This window comes from Phascolarctos cinereus, unplaced genomic scaffold (assembly GCF_003287225.1).
Source record: "Phascolarctos cinereus isolate Bilbo 61053 unplaced genomic scaffold, phaCin_HiC Scaffold_1;HRSCAF=81, whole genome shotgun sequence".
NCBI lineage: Eukaryota > Metazoa > Chordata > Mammalia > Diprotodontia > Phascolarctidae > Phascolarctos > Phascolarctos cinereus.
The window spans coordinates 219060513-219078320 of NW_027555514.1; the positions used below are offsets into that span (position 1 = coordinate 219060513).

The 17808-nt window shown below is 37.3% G+C and overlaps 1 protein-coding gene and 1 pseudogene across 1 annotated transcript; one reads left to right on the forward strand and one right to left on the reverse strand.

Annotated features, from left to right (window-relative positions):
- The first annotated feature begins 678 nt into the window (after positions 1-678).
- On the forward strand, positions 679-1616 carry LOC110211087 (olfactory receptor 6C2-like). The gene is given in 2 exon segments (XM_020990280.2): positions 679-699; positions 702-1616. Coding segments are annotated over 2 exon segments (936 nt in total).
- A 13571-nt stretch (positions 1617-15187) lies between these two features.
- LOC110211095 (olfactory receptor 6C2-like) lies at positions 15188-16109 on the reverse strand (annotated as a pseudogene).
- Positions 16110-17808: the final 1699 nt, after the last annotated feature.

The window sequence follows — 17808 nt, forward strand, 5'->3', positions numbered from 1 at the left end:
CATTGGAATTAATTGTTCTTTAAGTATTTGGTAGAATTCACTTGTAAATCCATCTGGTCCTGGGGATTTTTTCTTGGGTAGCCCATTTCTTGCTTGTTCAATTTATTTTCCTGAGAAAGGGTTATTTAAGTATTCAGTGGTTAGGCTTTGAACGAAAATTAGTAAGAAGATTTTTAAGAGCATTGAAATGCAAATGATGTTATCCATGAAGATATATGGAATGGATGAATGTAGATAGAGAATCTAGACAAGAGAGGGGGCCAGCTAGGTGGCACAGTGGATAGAACACTGGGCCTGGATTCAGGAGGACCTGAGTTCAAATCCAGCCTCAGACACATAACACTTACTAGCTGGGTGACCCTGGGCAAGTCACAACTCCATTGCCTAACAAAATTTTTTTAAAAAACAGACTAATATCTAGACAAGAAGAGGACAGAATATTGTTAAATAATAATAATGATCTTTAAACAAACCCACTGTTTATTTTCTCTAATTTATAGATGAGAAATGCTTAACACCTCAGTGATGTTGCTTTTTATCAAGTAAGATGAAGGTCCAGTGATAACTTTCATGGCTTTTCACTCTAATTCCCAGAGCTAATACATTTTGTCACTCTCCTCCTCAGATCTAATCTCTCTCTTTCTATTCTTTTACACACAGATCCATCAGAAATCAGGAATGAGAAACCATACAGGGATAATGTTATTTTCCTTCAAGGACTAACAGATGATCCACAGCTAAAGGTTCTGATTTTCCTCTTTCTCTTTTTCACATATGTTTTGACTATCATTGGGAACCTGACTATCATCACCCTCACCTTGATGGATGCACAACTTAAGACACCCATGTATTTCTTCCTCCGAAACTTTTCCTTTGTAGAAGTGGCTTTCACAACTGCCTATATTCCCAGATATCTCTACAGCTTGTCAACTGGGGACAATACCATTACCTATAATGCTTGCTTTGCTCAAATATTTTTTGTCATCCTTCTTGGGGCAACAGAATTTTTTCTTCTGGCCACCATGTCCTATGATCGCTATGTGGCCATCTGCAAACCTCTGCACTACCCAACCATCATGAACAGTAAAGTCTGCAACCAGCTCCTCCTGAGTTCTTGGCTGGCTGGGCTGATGATCATCCTCCCACCAATTAGTCTGGGCTTCCAGATGGAATTCTGTGATTCCAATGTGGTTGATCATTTTGGCTGTGATGCATTTCCCCTGATAAAGATTGCATGCTCAGACATACAATTCATAGAGAAGATGGTTTTGGTCTTTGCTGTGTTGACACTCATTGTCACCTTATTCTTAGTGTTTCTGTCCTATGCACACATCATCAGGACAGTTCTCAGATTCCCCTCAGCCCAGCAAAGGAAAAAGGCCTTTTCCACTTGTTCCTCCCACATGATTGTTGTCTCCATTACCTATGGCAGCTGCATCTTCATCTATATCAAGCCATCTGCTAAAGAAGGAGTGGCTTTGAATAAGGTGGTGTCAGTGCTCACAACTTCAGTTGCCCCTGTTATGAACCCCTTAATCTATGCCCTAAGAAACAAGCAAGTGATACAAGCTTTTAAGGACTCAACCAAAAAGATTTTCTTTCTCTCGAAGCAATAAAGAGCTAATAAAAACTAAAGCCAAATGATAAGAGAAAATCTGAGTAACTTTTAACTATCTGTCCTGGATTCCATTACCCTTTTTGATCTCTCTTGCTAATTCACGCTTTATCCATACTCCAGTCACTGTAACCTTCTCACATTTCCTTTCTCTCATATTGAGAATTGATCCACCACCCAAGTCATAAAATACTTTTTTTCTCTTCTTCCCCCCTTCTTTGATTGTCAACTCCTGCCATGGCATAGCACCTCACTAGCTACTCTCACCTGCAAAACCACCATCCCCCCACCTGAAAGCACTAAAACAAATTCTCTCACCCTTTCATGTTCATATATATAAGGAATTCCTGTATAAGACACTCATTGAGTAATTAGTTCTACTATTTTAAAGGGACCTTAGAAATCATCTAGTCCAACAAGGTCCATTCTTATTGCTTATACCCAAAACTGTTGCCTATTTCTTACCTCTCCTTATTCTTCTTCCAAGCCTATTCTCTTCGTATAGGCCATTCATTCCTACTGTGTGACCATATCTGACCAATTTCCTATCTGGGAAGGACACCATCATGATTTTCCAAAATGATCACTGATACCTAACAAAACAGAAGTAAGCTACCTCTCTTCAGATCTTTTATAAACCTATAGTTGTACCTCTCTTGTGCATTTAAGCACTTACTTTATTCTAGTTTGTATTAAAAATTATTTGCATACCTGTCTTTTTCTGCAAACAATTGGAAACTACTTGGGATAGGTACTAAGTATTATTCATCTTCAACATAGTGCTTTGTACATAATAATGCTTTGCATGTGTGATACATGTTGAATTTCTTTGTTTGGAGGAGGAAAGACATATAATTTAAGGACCATCAGCAACAGGTAGGAACACAGGACATTCAGAACCTGGGAAAAGTTAAATGAAAATAGTAGGACAAAGGTGGTGATTCTGGATAAACAAATCAGTGAGCTCTACTCAGCCAAAGAATTAAATAACCACTGGTGCTTAACCAATGCTTCAGGAAAATAAAACCAAATTCTGATTTATAGAAAATGAAGGGGTTGGGGACTTAATGCAAAAATATTATATTGAGGAAAACACAAGCAATAATTATAATTTTATATGTCAGTGGATTAAATTTACCAATGAAATGAAAGATAAGAAAAAGCATAAGAAAACAAAATCCAGCAGTTTGCTGCATGCAAGAAGCAAATAATAATAATAATGAAAATGAGGAACTAGAAAAACCTTTTCTCAAGATAATGCAGTTCCAAGTTTTCTGCAGTTACATATATAACTTCAGACTATATAACAATAAACACTCACGAGGTCAAGATCATATATAGGAAAACTACATTATGTTTTAAGTCATCACAAAGAATTTTATTAAATGCATATGTATTAAATGGTATGACGCTAACATCAAAAATGAAAACTAACTGAATGGAAAAAGATATAGATTGTAAGACAATAACTGTAGACTTCAATATTTTTCTTTGAGAGCCAAATAAATCTAATTGAAAGATAATGAGAAAGAAAACAGAGCTAAATAAAAAAAGTTGCATGAGACCTATGTTGTTTTCTGAATAGGAATATTAAAGGCAATACCTATTACTGAGTACCATTTACAAAAATTAATCAATTAAAGAAATATTATTGTGAAAAGTCAAAAATAATAAATATTTATATTGCATACCAAAATCCAATAAAATATTAAATATAAGGAATGTAAATAATAAAGACCTAATAACTTCCTAAATAAACAAAACTTATTATGCTTTTAAAAAATGGTAAAAAGAAAACAAACCCAAAATTTGTGGGTATTGCTAAACTAGATCTCTGAAGAAAATTAAATTCACCAATCAATCAATCAATCAATCAGTAAGTATTTACTGAATTCAACAGCCATTTCTTAAACAAGTACAAGATGCCAGACACGTCAAGAGATTTGGAGAACAAAAATTTAGGAAACAAAAATGAAACACTACCTGTTGTCCTCAAGGTGCTTACATTCTATATGGGGAAACAACATATAAACAGAAAAGTAAAGTAAATATAATGTAATTATGAGGAAGGGGCAGCTAGGTGACACAGCGGATAGCACACTGGCTTGGAATCAGGGAGATTCATCTTCATGTGTTCAAATCCAGCCTCAGACATTTACTAGTTCTGTGACTCTGGGCAAGTCACTTAACCCTTTCTCCTTCAGCTACTCATCTGTAAAATGAGCTGGAGAAAGAAACGCAAACCCACTCCAGTTGCTTTACCAAGAAAGGCCAAAATGGGTCACAAAGAGTCTAAAATGCCTGAAATGACTCAACAACAAAATAATTATGGGGAGAGAGAGTATTAACAACTAAGGGAATCACACAAGGTCTTCTGCAAAGTGGTGGCACTGTAGCTGAGGATGATGTGATAGCTGAATGGAGGATGAGACCCCAAGAGCCAGAGGTAAAGGGGAAGAGCAGTCTAGGCATAGATGTCAATTTGTGCAAAGGTATGAGGTTGGAAGATGGAATGGCCTAGATAGGGTACAAGTAGCAATCCAGTTTGACTGGAACATTGAGTAAATGAAGATGAATCATGTGTAGTCATACTAGAAAAATAGACTACAGCCAGAATATGAAGGACTTTACATGCTAAAAAGAGAAATTTGTTATTTACCTTAATAATAATAGACACTATTTTTTCCATGAAGGGTGACGTGATCAAACCTGGAGAATGTTAATTTAGAAGTTATGAAGTTATGTGGATAATGAATTGGAGAGGGGAAGGCTGCATACAAAGAGAATAGTTAATTAGGTGGCTCTATAAATAGACCAGGTGCCAGATAATAAGGCCCTAAATGAGGGTAATTGTGGTGTGAGTGGATATAAAGAGATGGAGGGGAAATATATTACAGAGGTAAAAAATAACAAGACTTGGCCATTTTGGATATGGAGGAATGACTGATAATAATGAATTGAAAATGCTCCTTAGTTATGAACCTGGGTGACTAGAAGAAAAGTGGTGGCCTTTGGCAGAAACAGTGAAGTTAAGGTGAGGGGTAGCTTTGTAATGAAAGTTAATAAATTCTGTTTTGGAAAAGTTGAGTTTGTGATGTCTATGGGACATCCAATTGAAGATACCCAGCATGCAGTGGGAGATGTGGGATTCAAGGTCAGGTGAAACATGATAACTGGATGTCTACATGCATCAAGAATCATATGCACAGAGTTGATACTTGAATATATTATATTTGATGAGACCACTAAAAGACACAGTGTAGTAATTAAAAAGAAGGGATCCCAGGAAAGAACCAGAGGGAATATCTAAACATGAAGACAAGATTTGGATCATTATATTTAAAAGGAAACTGAAAACTAGACATGGATTCAATGCATGCTGATTTGTTCAGTCTCAACTTCTCACCTGATCTCCATTCTCACATTTCCAAAGACCTGATGGACACTTGAAACTGAATGTCCCACAGACATGTTAAAGTCAACATGTCCAAACCTGAATTCATCATTCTTCTCCCCAAACCCTTCCCTCTTACTGCTAAAGGCACCATCCTCACAGCCACCCAGACTTACAACCTAGATGTCATCCTCATCTCCTTTCTCTCTCTCATCTGATGTGTTGTTAAGTCCTGTCTATATACCTTCACAACATTTCTCCTAACACATCCCTTCTCTCCTCTGACACTATCACTACTTTGGTGCAGGCCCTCATCACATGGACCATTACAATTGTCTTGTGGTTGTTCTCCCTACTTCAAGACTCTGCACTATAGTTCAAAGGCTCCTTGTAAACCCCAGAATCAAGGATAAATCTTCTGTTTGGTTTTTTAAGCTCTTCACTTTAATCTTCTTAACTTTCCATTCTTCTTATGCTTTATCCCCCTCCACTGACTCTGAGATCCAGTGACACTGGCTTCCATGCTGTTTCTCCCACAAAGTATCCATTTCCCAACAGCATTTTCACTGGCTGTGATCTATTTGAGAGTAGGCATTATTTTTCTATTTTCTTGGTATCACCAGTACTTATCATCACCTGGTACGAGGCAGTTAAGTGCTGAGGATTCAAAAAGAAGGAAAAAAAGCAGAAAACAATCCTTACCCTCAATCTCTAATTCTTATTCTAATGAGATAATATGTAAATAAATGGCTGCATATAAGATATATGTAGAATAGATGGAAGATAATCTTAGAGAGGAAGGTTCTAGCATCTGAAGGGATTAGGAAAGTCTTCCTGAAAAACATTGCATTTGAGGAATCTTGAAGAAAGCCAGAGATTCTAAAGAGTCTGAGCTAAGTAAAGAGAATACTCCAGGAATGAGGGACAATTTGTTCAGTTCTATCCAAAAGGCTTTCAGAACAGGTATAATACATTGCAAGAGTTTGTTTCTCACTATTTGTAATCTTCTTTGAGAAGTCACAGGAAGAGCCATCTCAAGTGGGAAAAAAAACCAACCTAATGTTTTTCCTAGATATGACTTTCTGGTAAATTCCATCTGAACAGAAATAGTTCGAGGTTTAGAAGAGAAAATACCCCCATTTTTAAAAGTAGCTTGTGGTTCAATGGCTAGAGTGCTGGGACTGGAATCATGATAACATGAGTTGAAATCCAGCCTCAGACAATTACTAGCTGTGTGACCCCTTGCAACTTATTTAACCTCTCTCAGCCTCAGTTTCCTCAAGTGCAAAATGGGGTTAATAGCAGCATTTAGCAGATTTGTTGTGAGGCTCCAGTGAGATAACTCTCTAAAGCTAGAAAGCTATACAAGTATTTATTCTCTTCCCCTTCCCCTTTTTAATCCTGGGATACAGATGTATTCCATTAGATTTGCTTTTGGGGGTTTTGTTTCATTTTGTTTTCCATTTTTCAGCATTTTGATGGTTCTAATTGGGGTCATGAGCCAATGAGAGATGGGAGGGGAGAGAAAGAGAGAGAGAGAGAGGTCCTAGTCCTTCATTTCCTCCCTGCAAGATGAGATTTGAATGGGATGATGTCTAAGATTTCTTTTAGCTTTATGATTCCATGACTCCTAATTTCTTCTATTTGACTTTTCAGGGTTTTTTTTATTATTAATTTATTTTGATTTATCAACAATCACTTCCATATGCTTTTGAGTTGAAAATTTTTCTCCCCCTTCATCCCCCCCACCCTCCCCAAGATGGCACACAATCTGATATAGGCTTTACATTTACATATCTATTAAACATATTTTCACATTAGTGAAGTTGTAAGTAAAAATTAAAACCAACAGGAGGAACCATCAGAAAGATGAAACAAAACTCAACAGAAGGTAAAAATAAGTGATAGTGATTTGACTTCCATAGTTCTTTCTTTGGATGTGGACAGCATTTTCCATCCCAAGGCCTCTGGAGATGTCTTAGATCCTTGTAATGCTGAGAAGGATTCAGTTTAATAATCATAGTCATTGCATAACTTGGCTGTTATTATGTACAAAGTCCTCTTGGTTCTGCTCACTTCACTCAGCATCAGACCATATAAGTCTTTCCAGGTTTTTCTGAAGTCAGCCTGTTCATCATTTCTTATAGCACAATAGTATTCCATTACATTCATATACCACAACTTGCTCAGCCATTCCCCAATTGATGGGCATCCTCTCAATTTCCAATTCTTTGCCACCACAAAAAGAGCTGCTATGAATATTTTTGTACATGTGGGTCCTTTTCCCATTTGTTTGATCTCTTTGGGATATAGCCCTAGAAGTGCTATTGCTGGATCAAAGGGTATGCACATTTTTGTAGCCCTTTGGGCATAGTTCCAAATTGTTCTCCAAAATGGTTGGATCATTTCACAACTCCACCAACAATGTATTAGTGTTCCAATTTTCCCACATCTTCTCCAACATTTATCATTTTCCTGTTTTGTCATGTTGGCCAATCTGATAGGTGTGATGTGGTACCTCAGAGTTGTTTTGATTTGCATTTCTCTAATCAATAATGATTTAGAGCATTTTTTCATATGACTATAGATGGCTTTAATTTCTTCATCTGAGAACTGTCTGTTCATATCCTTTGACCATTTATCAATTGGGGAATGGCTTGTGTTCTTATAAATTTGTCTTAATTCTCTATATATTTTAGAAATGAGGCCTTTATCAGAGAGACTGGTTGTAAAAATTCTTTCCCAATTTTCTACCTTCCTTCTAATCTTAGTTGCATTGGCTTTGTTTGTGCAAAAAACTTTTCAATTTAATGTAATCAAAATTATCCATTTTTTTTCATAATGTTCTCTATCTCCTGTTTGGTCATGAATTCTTCTGTTCTCCATAGATCTGATAGGTAAACTATTCCTTGTTCTCCCAGTTTACTTATGGTATCAGCCTTTATATCTAAGTCATGAACCCATTTTGACTTTATTTTGGTATATGGTGTGAGATTTGGGTCTATGCCTAGTTTCTGCCATACTCTTTTCCAGTTTTCCCAGCAGTTTTTTTCAAAGAGTGGGTTCTTATCCCAGAAGCTGGGGTCTTTGGGTTTATCAAATAATAGATTACTATAGTCATTGACTACTGTGTCTTGCATATTTAACCTATTCCACTGATCCACCTCCCTATTTCTTAGCCAGTACCAAGCAGTTTTGATGATTGCTGCTTTATAATACAATTTAAGATCTGGAATTGCTAGGCCACCTTCCCCTGCATTTCTTTTCATTAGTTCCTTTGATATTCTGGACCTTTTGTTTTTCCAAATGAATCTTGTTATTATTTTTTCTAACTCTATAAAATAATTTTTGGTAGTTTGATTGGTATGGCACTGAATAAGTAAATTAGCTTAGGTAGGATTGTCATTTTTATTATATTAGCTCGGCCTACCCATGAGCAACTGATGTTTTTCCAATTATTTAGATCTGATTTTATTTGTGTGAAAAGTGTTTTGTAATTGTGTTCATAGAGTTCCTGGGTTTGTTTCGGAGGTAGACTCCTAAATATTTTATAATGTCTACAGTAAGTTTAAATGGGATTTCTCTTTCTATCTCTTGCTGTTGGGCTTTGTTGGTAATATATAGAAATGCTGATGATTTATGTGGGTTTATTTTATAGCCTGCAACTTTGCTAAAGTTGTTTATTATTTCAAGTAGTTTTTTATTCTCTAGGATTCTCTAAGTATATCATCATGTCATCTGCAAAGAGTGATAGCTTTGTTTCTTCTTTGCCTATTCTAATGCCTTCAATTTCTTTTTCTTCTCTTATTGCTAAAGCTAAGGTTTCCAGTACAATATTGAATAACAGTGGTGATAATGGACATCCTTGTTTCACCCCGATCTTATTGGAAATGCTTCTAGCCTGTACAATGCTTGCTGAAGGTTTTAGATATATGCTATTTATTATTTTAAGGAAGACTCCATTTATACCTATGCTTTCTAGTGTTTTTAATAGGAATGGGTGTTGTATTTTATCAAAAGCTTTTTCTGCATCTATTGAGATGATCATGTGGTTTCTTGGTTTTGTTGTTGATATGCTCAATGATGCTGATAGTTTTCCTAATATTGAACCAACCCTGCATTCCTGGTATAAATCCTACCTGGTCATAGTGTATTATTCTTGTGATAAGTTGCTGCAATCTACTTGCTAGTATTTTGTTTAAAATTTTTGCATCTATATTCATTAGAGAAATTGGTCTATAATTTTCTTTCTCTATTTTGACTCTTCCTGGTTTAGGTATCAACACCATATTTGTATCATAAAAAGAATTTGGTAAGACTCCTTCTTCACCTATTTTCCCAAATAGTCTATATAGTATTGGAATTAATTGTTCTTTAAATGTTTGATAGAATTCATGTAAATCCATCTGGCCCTGGAGATTTTTTCCTAGGGAGTTCATCAATGGCTTGTTCAATTTCTTTTTCTGAGATGGGGTTATTTAAGTATTTTACTTCCTCTTGGTTAATCTGGGCAATTTATATTTTTGTAAATATGTATCCATTTCACTAAGATTGTCAAATTTGTTGGCATATAGTTGGGCAAAATAATTCCTAATTATTGTTTTAATTTCCTCTTCCTTGGTGGTAGCTTCACCCTTTTCATTCTTGATACTAGTAATTTGGTTTTCTTCTTTCTTTTTTTAATTAAATTAACCAAAGGCTTATCTATTTTATTGGTTTTTTCATAAAACCAGCTCTTAGTTTTATTTATTAGTTCAATAGTTTTCTTAATTTCAATTTTATTAATTTTTCCTTTGGTTTTCAATATTTCTAATTTGGTGTTTAGTTGAGGATTTTTAATTTGTTCTTTTTCTAGTTTTTTTAGTTGTATGCCCAATTCATTAATCTCCTCTTTTTCTATTTTATTTATGTAACCATTTAGAGATATAAAACTTCCCCTAAGAACTGTTTTTGCTGCATCCCATAGTTTTTGGTATGTTGTCTCAGTATTCTCATTGTCTTGAATGAAATTATTGTTTTTATGATTTGTTGTTTGACTCAATCATTTTTTAGGATTAGATTCTTTAGTTTCCAGTTATTTTTCAGTATATCTTTCCATGGCCCTGTATTATATATAATTTTTATTGCATCATGATCTGAAAAGGATGCATTTAATATTTCTGCCTTTCTGCATTGGATTGTGAGGATTTTATGCCCTAGTACACGGTTAATTTTTGTGTATGTGCCATGTACTGCGAGAAAAAAGTATATTCCTTTCTATCCCCATTCAGTTTTCTCCAGAGGTCTATCATACCTAACTTTTCTAATGTTCTATTCACCTCCTTAACTTCTTTCTTGTTTATTTTGTGGTTAGACTTATCTAGTGCGAGAGGGGAGGTTCAGGTCCCCCACTAGTATAGTTTTGCTGTCTATTTCTTCCTGTAACTCCCTGAACTTCTCCTCTATGAATTCGGATGCTATAGCATTTGCTGCATATATGTTTAGTAATGATATTACTTCATTGTCTATGGCGCCTTTTAGCAGGATGTAGTTTCCTTCCTTATCTCTTTTGATTAGATCTATTTTTGCTTTTGCTTTGTCTGAGATCAGGATTGCTACCCCTGCTTTTTTACTTCAGCTGACATAATATATTCTGCTCCAGCCTTTTACCTTTACCCTGTATGTGTCACTCTTTTTCAAATGTGTTTCCTGTAAACAACATATTGTAGGATTATGGTTTTTAATCCATTCTGCAATCCGTTTCCGTTTTATGGGAGAGTTCATCCCATTCACATTCACAGTTATGATTACTATCTGTGTCTTTTTCTCCATCCTTTTCCCCCATTTATGCTTTTCTTTCTCCTTTTTCCTTTCCCCTTCACTAGTGTTTTGCTTTTGACCACGCCTCCTTCAGTCCCTTCCCCCTTTTATTATCCCTTTCCCTTTTCTTCCCCTTCTTTCCCCCTCCCTTCTTTCCCCCTCCCTTTTCTTTCCCCTTTTCCCTCCTACTGCCTATAGGGCAAGTTAGATTTCTATACCTAACTGATTATATTATGCCCTTCTTGAGCCAAATCTGATGAGAGTAAGGTTCAAACAATCCCCCCTCCCTTCTTTCCCTCTGCTGTAATAGGATTTTGTGTCTTTTCCTGTAATGTAATTTACCCTTGTCTGCCTCCTCCTTTCTCAGTACATTTTCTAAGATCAGATTGATCCACTTATTTGGATCCATTTAACCCACTTGATTAGATTTTTTTTTATCATTACATCAAAGTCAACTAATATCCACCCTCTTTATGTATACTCCTTTAACAAGGTATAATAACAATACAGTTCTCAAGGGTTGCAAGTCTCATATTCCCTTGTAGGGTTTCAAACAGCCCCCCCTTATTAACACCATATTGTATCCTTCTGTCCCATTTACCTTTTTAAGTCCTTCTTGAGTCCTGTACTTGAAGATCAAATTTTTTGTTGAGCTCTGGTCTTTTTATCAGGAAAGTTTGGAAGTCTCCTATTTCATTGAATATCCACCTCCTCCCTTGAAAAATGATGCTCATTTTTGCTGGGTAATTGATCCTTGGCTGCATTCCAAGCTCCTTTGCCTTATGGAATATCATGTTCCATGCCCTGGTCTTTTAATGTAGAAGCTGCAAGGTCCTGTGTAATCGTGACTGTGGTTCCATGATATTTAAATTGTTTCTTTCTGGCTGCTTGCAGCACCTTCTCTTTCATCTGGTAATTTTGGAATTTTGCTATTATATTCCTTGGCATTGTCAATTTGGGATCTCTTTCAGGTGGTGATTGGTGGATTCTTTCTATGGTTATTTTCCCTTCTGGTTCTAGGACTTCGGGCAGTTTTCCTTTATGATTTCCTGAAAGATACTGTCCAGGCTCTTTTTTTCATCATGATTTTCAGGTAGTCCAATAATTTTTAAATTGTCTCTCCTGAGTCGATTTTCCAGGTCCATTGTTTTACTGATGAGGTATTTTTTTTCATCTATTTTTTCATTTTTTTTTGTTTGACTGATTCTTGCTATATCATAGAGACATTAGTTTCCATTTGTCCAATTCTAGTTTTTAACAGATTGTTTTCTTCTGTTAGTTTTTGTACTTCCTTCTTCAACTGGCCAATTGTGTTTTTAGGGACTTGTTTCTTCAGTGTACTCTTCTGTTAGTTTTTGTCCTTCCTTCTTCAATTGGCCAATTGTGTTTTTTAGGGACTTGTTTTCTTCAGTGTATTTTTTTTCCAATTGGCCAATTGTATTTTTGAAGGACTCTTTACCTCTCTCATTTGACTATTAAAATCCTTCTTGAGCTCTTCTAAGAAGGCTTTTTGGGCTTCAGACCAGTTCATATTCCCTTTTGTTGTTGCAGATGTGGGTTTGTTGACAATGTTGTCCTCTTCAGAATTTCTGTCTTGATCTTCACTCTTCTCATAATATGAATCTATGGTACGTTTCTTTTTACTCATGGTGTTTCTTTATTCCCTGGCCTTTAAAGAGATTGAGCTCTCCTGCTGGGGAACAGAGGGTACTGACCCAAGCTTCTTGTGTTGGGAGCCTAGGTCTTGGTCACTGGCTTTGTGTGCTGGGGCCTCTTATGCTGGAATTGGAGGCTGTAGGTTTCTGGCAGCTTACCTGTGTTGGGCTGGAATCAGCAAGGCTGGAACTTTCAGGCATTCTAGGTTGCCTGCTTTTCCTTTCCTTTAGCTTTCTTCAGCTCCTTTTAGATGGGTGCTGCAGGGTGTTTATCTGCCTGGGGCCCCTGCAGTGTTGTCTCCCTCTTTCTGCTAATGCACTGGGAGATTCCTTTGCGTGAGTGCCGAGGCACCTGGTGGTTTTCTGAGCTGGTTTCCACCGGTTCCCCCCCCCACTGAGGCACTCGAGGTCCAGGTGTTGGTGTTTGCCTGCTCTATCACCTGGGCTTCAGGATCTCTTCACAATTGGGGGCTTCAGGGATCCTACAGCTCACCTGGTGTTGGGCTGGAATCAGCAAGGCCAGGGCTTTAGGAAGCCTTTAGGTTGTTTTCTTCACCTCCTTTCAGATGAATGCCACAGGGTACTTATCCACCAGGGGCCCCTTGTAGTTCTGCCTCCCTTATTTTTGCTGAGGCACTGGGAGACCCATTTGATGGGCTGCTGCACTGCTGCTCCTCATTTTTCTTCTAGTTCAGGTGTTCCAGGGGTTTTTTTCTGGGGTGATATTTTCTGGGTTTTCAGAGGTTGATAGGGAGAGTGAAAGTGACTACCTTTTCACTCCACCATCTTGGCTCCTGGAAGTGGAACCAGGTTGGTTTTTTTTTTTAAAGCAACTAGTAGAGGTCTACTCAGTAACTGGTTAACAATGTCATCATGACAAATAGAAGATATCAGATATCTTTGACTTCTCTGAAGTTAGAAAGTTCCATCATGTATCTTTTTTATTCCCACCCCACCCCACCCCAAACCTCCTGGATCACTAAAGGGGAGGGTTCTTCAGAGTAGAACCCAACATAAAATTGTTCATCATGAATATGAGGTAGGAGTAAAATTGAGGCACTGGGAGCCTGGTTTCCCCATTGTGGAAATTGGCAACCTCTGAGGAATGAAAAATTCCTCAGAATATATGCTGCTCCCTGTGCCTTTGCATCTTCAGAATATATGCACAGTACAGGCATCCATGGCTCCTAGTTCATGAACAGTTTAAGTTTTTGAAGCATAGAATTGTTTTCCTGAAATATTGGACCATTTTATAGTTCCATCAATATTAGCATACCTGTCTTCACAAGGATCCCCTCACACTACTTTATTGTCTTTACCAACTTGTTAGATATGACATAAGACCTCAGAGTCATGTAAAATTACATTTGTTTTATTATTTGTGAACTAAAGAATTTTGTTCAATGGATTTTGATCAGCTGTGTTTCTACTCTTCTTGCTAGGGCACCTCAGAAGTTGGCTTTTGTCTTGGCCTCTACAGAAAAAGATAAGAGGCCCCAGTTCTATCATGCAAGCACAAACAAGCTAATACATATTATTTTTTAAAAGGAGGGCTTCTGTTTTTTTCACACAGAAAACAGAATTGTGTCAATAGAGGCAAAATAACTCTCATGTCCCTACTTAATGCACTCAAGATATAGAGAGAAACTCCCATTCTGCAGATTTGAAGCTTCATAGATTTAGAAGGGCAAGAAATATTATAAGTCATTAAGTCCACCCACCTCCATTTTACATATGGTTAAGGCCCTCCTGAAGAAAGACACATTTGGGATTGCTATCAAGTTAGATCCTTTTCAATAAGCCCTACATAATCTGCATAACTCCCTAAAGAGTCTACATTTGTTCCCAGTAAATCAATGAATGTAAAAGCATTTATTAAGCACCTACTATGTACTGAACACTGTGAGAAGTAGAGATACAAATACAAAAAAATACAAAACAAGGTAATCCTGCCTTAGATTCTAGAGCTTAGATTCTAGCAGGCAAAGAAACAACACATGTAGGGAGTGGTAGCCACAGAGGAATATTTTGATGTAGAAAGTCCAAGTGGTGGAGAGCGGAACTCCAAGGCTATAAATGAACATAATTTTTCCTCTAGCAATGGCAGAATTTATTTGATTATGGTTCCAGAGTTAGAAAGAGTCAAAACACTACAGCAGAAAAGAAAATTGGTTTTGGAGTCAAAGACCTTGGTTGAAATCCTACCTCTGTCATTCACTACCTTGGATGACCTTGGGCAAGTCACTTGATCATTCTTGGTCTGTTTCCTTAACTATAAAATGAGAGGGGGAAACTATACGACATCTAAGGTCCCTTATTCTTCCAAATCTATGGTCCTGTGACTTGCCAGGGCCCCAGAGACAGTAAATTTCTGGAGAATTTGAATCTAGGACTTCCTGACTCCAAGTCCATCCTTTTATCCATCATATCAATCTGTCTAAGAATGTGGGCAATGTGAGCCAGTGGATGAGATGAATACCTACACTGGACAGTGGGACCTAAAGGGAGAAGTGAGTGACATACCAGAAAGCATCATAAATTCCAATAAAATGGGAGAAGGGGAGATGGTTATCAACAAGGGAGACATGACAAAATGAGTTAAGATAAAGTTAAACTTTGTCAACTGTAGTAAAGGATAATAAGCAAGAAAAATGACAAAGAGTTGCAGAATAATGGACAGCTTTTCCTTTGCCATGTGTCATTCTTGAGCTCCAAAGTCTCTTATCACTTGGTGAAAATTGCAATCTTTTTAACTAAGTCCTTAAAGGCTTGTATGATTTGTTTGTTCCTCAAGGTATAAATAAAGGGGTTCATCACAGGAGCAACAGAAGTCATGAGAACTGACACTGCCTTGATCAAAGGTACATTTCATTTGCAGAAGATTTGACATACATGAAGATGCAGCTTCCATAAGAGATTGAGACAACAATCATGTGGGAAGAACAAGTGGAAAAGGCCTTTTGCCTTTGCTGGGCAGAGGGGAATCTCAGAATAGTCCTGACAATGGAGGCATAAGACCAAATCATGAAGAGTAAGGTGATGATGTGTGTCAATATTGCATCAATCAAAGCTGTCTTTTCTATGAACTGTGTATCTGTGCATGAAATCTCCAGCACAGGAAACACATCACAGGTAAAATGGTCAATAATGTTGGAGTCAGAGGCCCAGGCTAAGAGCTGGGAGGATAATCATCAGCCCAGATAGCCAAGAACCCAGCAGAAGCTGGTTACAGACTTTGCTGTTTATAATAGTTGTGTAATGCAAAGGTTTGCAGATGGCTACATAATGATCATAGGACATAGTTGCCAGAAGAAAAAATTCTGTTACTCCATGAAGAATGACAAAAAATATTTGGGCAAAGTAAGCATTATAGCTAATGGTATTGTCCCCAGTTGATATGCTGTAGAGGTATCTGGGAATACAGGAAGTTGTGAATGAGACTTCTAAGACGGAGAAGTTTCTGAGAAAAAAAATACATGGAAGTTTTCAGATGGGGATCTATCAAGGTAAGGGTGATGATGGTCAGGTTCCCAATTACACTCGACACGTAGTTGAGAAACAGAAATATCAAAAGCAAAACCTGTAGCTGTGGTTCATCTGTCAGTCCACGCGGGATGAATAATGTTATCCCTGTGTGATTTCTCATCCCTGATTTTCTCAATTCTGATGGACCTGCACAAGAAAGAGGAGAAGGTTGGACACAAAATGAGGATAGCAAGGGGAGTTGGTGGGGAAAAAAAGACACAATTAACTTCTACTCTTCCAGGGTCTCTGTCAGCATTTCAATATCTCTTAGGAATCTTTTGCTCTTCCAAATATGGTCTCTTGTCAAAATCTTCTATTAAATCCTCCACATAAAGGCCTTCCTTCAGTCCTCCTTCCCTCAACTGAACATGGGGTCAGGATTATAAGGAAAAATAATAATAATAATGACTAATATTTATATAGCACTTACTATATGCCAGGCATTGTGCTAAGCACTTCACAACGATCTCATTTGAACTTCACGACAACCCTGGGAGGTAGGTGCTATTATTCTCTACATTTTACAGTTGAGGAGACTGAAGCAAATAGAGATTGAGTGACTTGTCCAGGGTCCCAAAGTGTCTAGAACTAGATTTAAAATCAAGTCTTCCTGACTCTAGATCTGTTCCACCTATCCACTGCACCACCTAGGTGCCTCAGAAAACCTAGGTTCATGTGCTGACTCTTACATTTACTGTCTACATAGCCAAGCAAAAGTCACTTAGCTCCTCAGAACCTACTTTCCTCTTATATTAAATTGGGGTTCTAATATTTGCAAGTCTTACTGCCCAGGCCGGCTGTGAAGAAAGTGCTTCATGACCTCTAACTGTTAGCCAAGCTAATCTTAATTATGATTTGGTGCTGATTGGACCTCCCTCCTCTGCTCTCTTCACTTGGATGTTGTCTATCCATATATGCTCTCCCATATATACTTTCCCCACTATCTTTTCTAGGAGATCCCCTCAAGAAAGAGTTAGGAACATCTGACCTCAGAGGATAAGCAGAGCTGGCCATGAGAAATTTTTTGCAGAAGATGTAGATTGTCTTTGGCTTCCTTCTGCTTCTTTTTACATAAAATTCTCACTGCTATTCATTCATGCTTCCAACTCTTTTAGTTAACCAGAGGACCTGAGATTTTCCCTTTCTGTTCAATTCCTCGAAAAGATCCTGGCTGAGGATCTCTGCCCAATTTCTTCTGACAAAATTTTTGGAAGCTGAGTCTCATTCTGTAGGGAACTGCTATGTCTGAAAAGATCTCCATTAGAAACCAGAAGACTGTTTCAAAACCAAGCTCTGCTTTTTAAAAACAGTTACCTCATACAAGTCACTGCATCTGTCATAGTCTCCCTTTCTTTGTCTCTTACATGGCATGATTGTTCTCTAGATAATTCCTAAGGTCCTTTCTAACTCTAAACCCTTTAATCCTTTGTAATCCAAGTAAATGAGCAATAAAGTTTGAATGCCTGAATAGTCAGTTCTTTCTGGGTGTATTATTATGTTGGCTGGTGAATGACTTGATATTTTCATTCTGGAACTCTTTCTTCCTACATGGATGTGGTAGTTCTTTGATGGTGTACTGAACAGATTCTCAGAGAGTGTCCTGTTCTTGATTCAAGTCACTTATTAGTTGTGTTTTTCTGTTTCTCTCCTCTCTCTAGAATAGTTATGAGTTTTTTTTTTCAGATGCAAACTTTGTAATCTGTTCATTTTGCTATGTAAGTGTAAGGGAAACAGGAGATCCTCCCCAGTCCCCTTGTGTAACCGCCTCATGACCTGACCTAAAGAATGTAAATTGGAGTTAACATGCATGGCCAAGGATA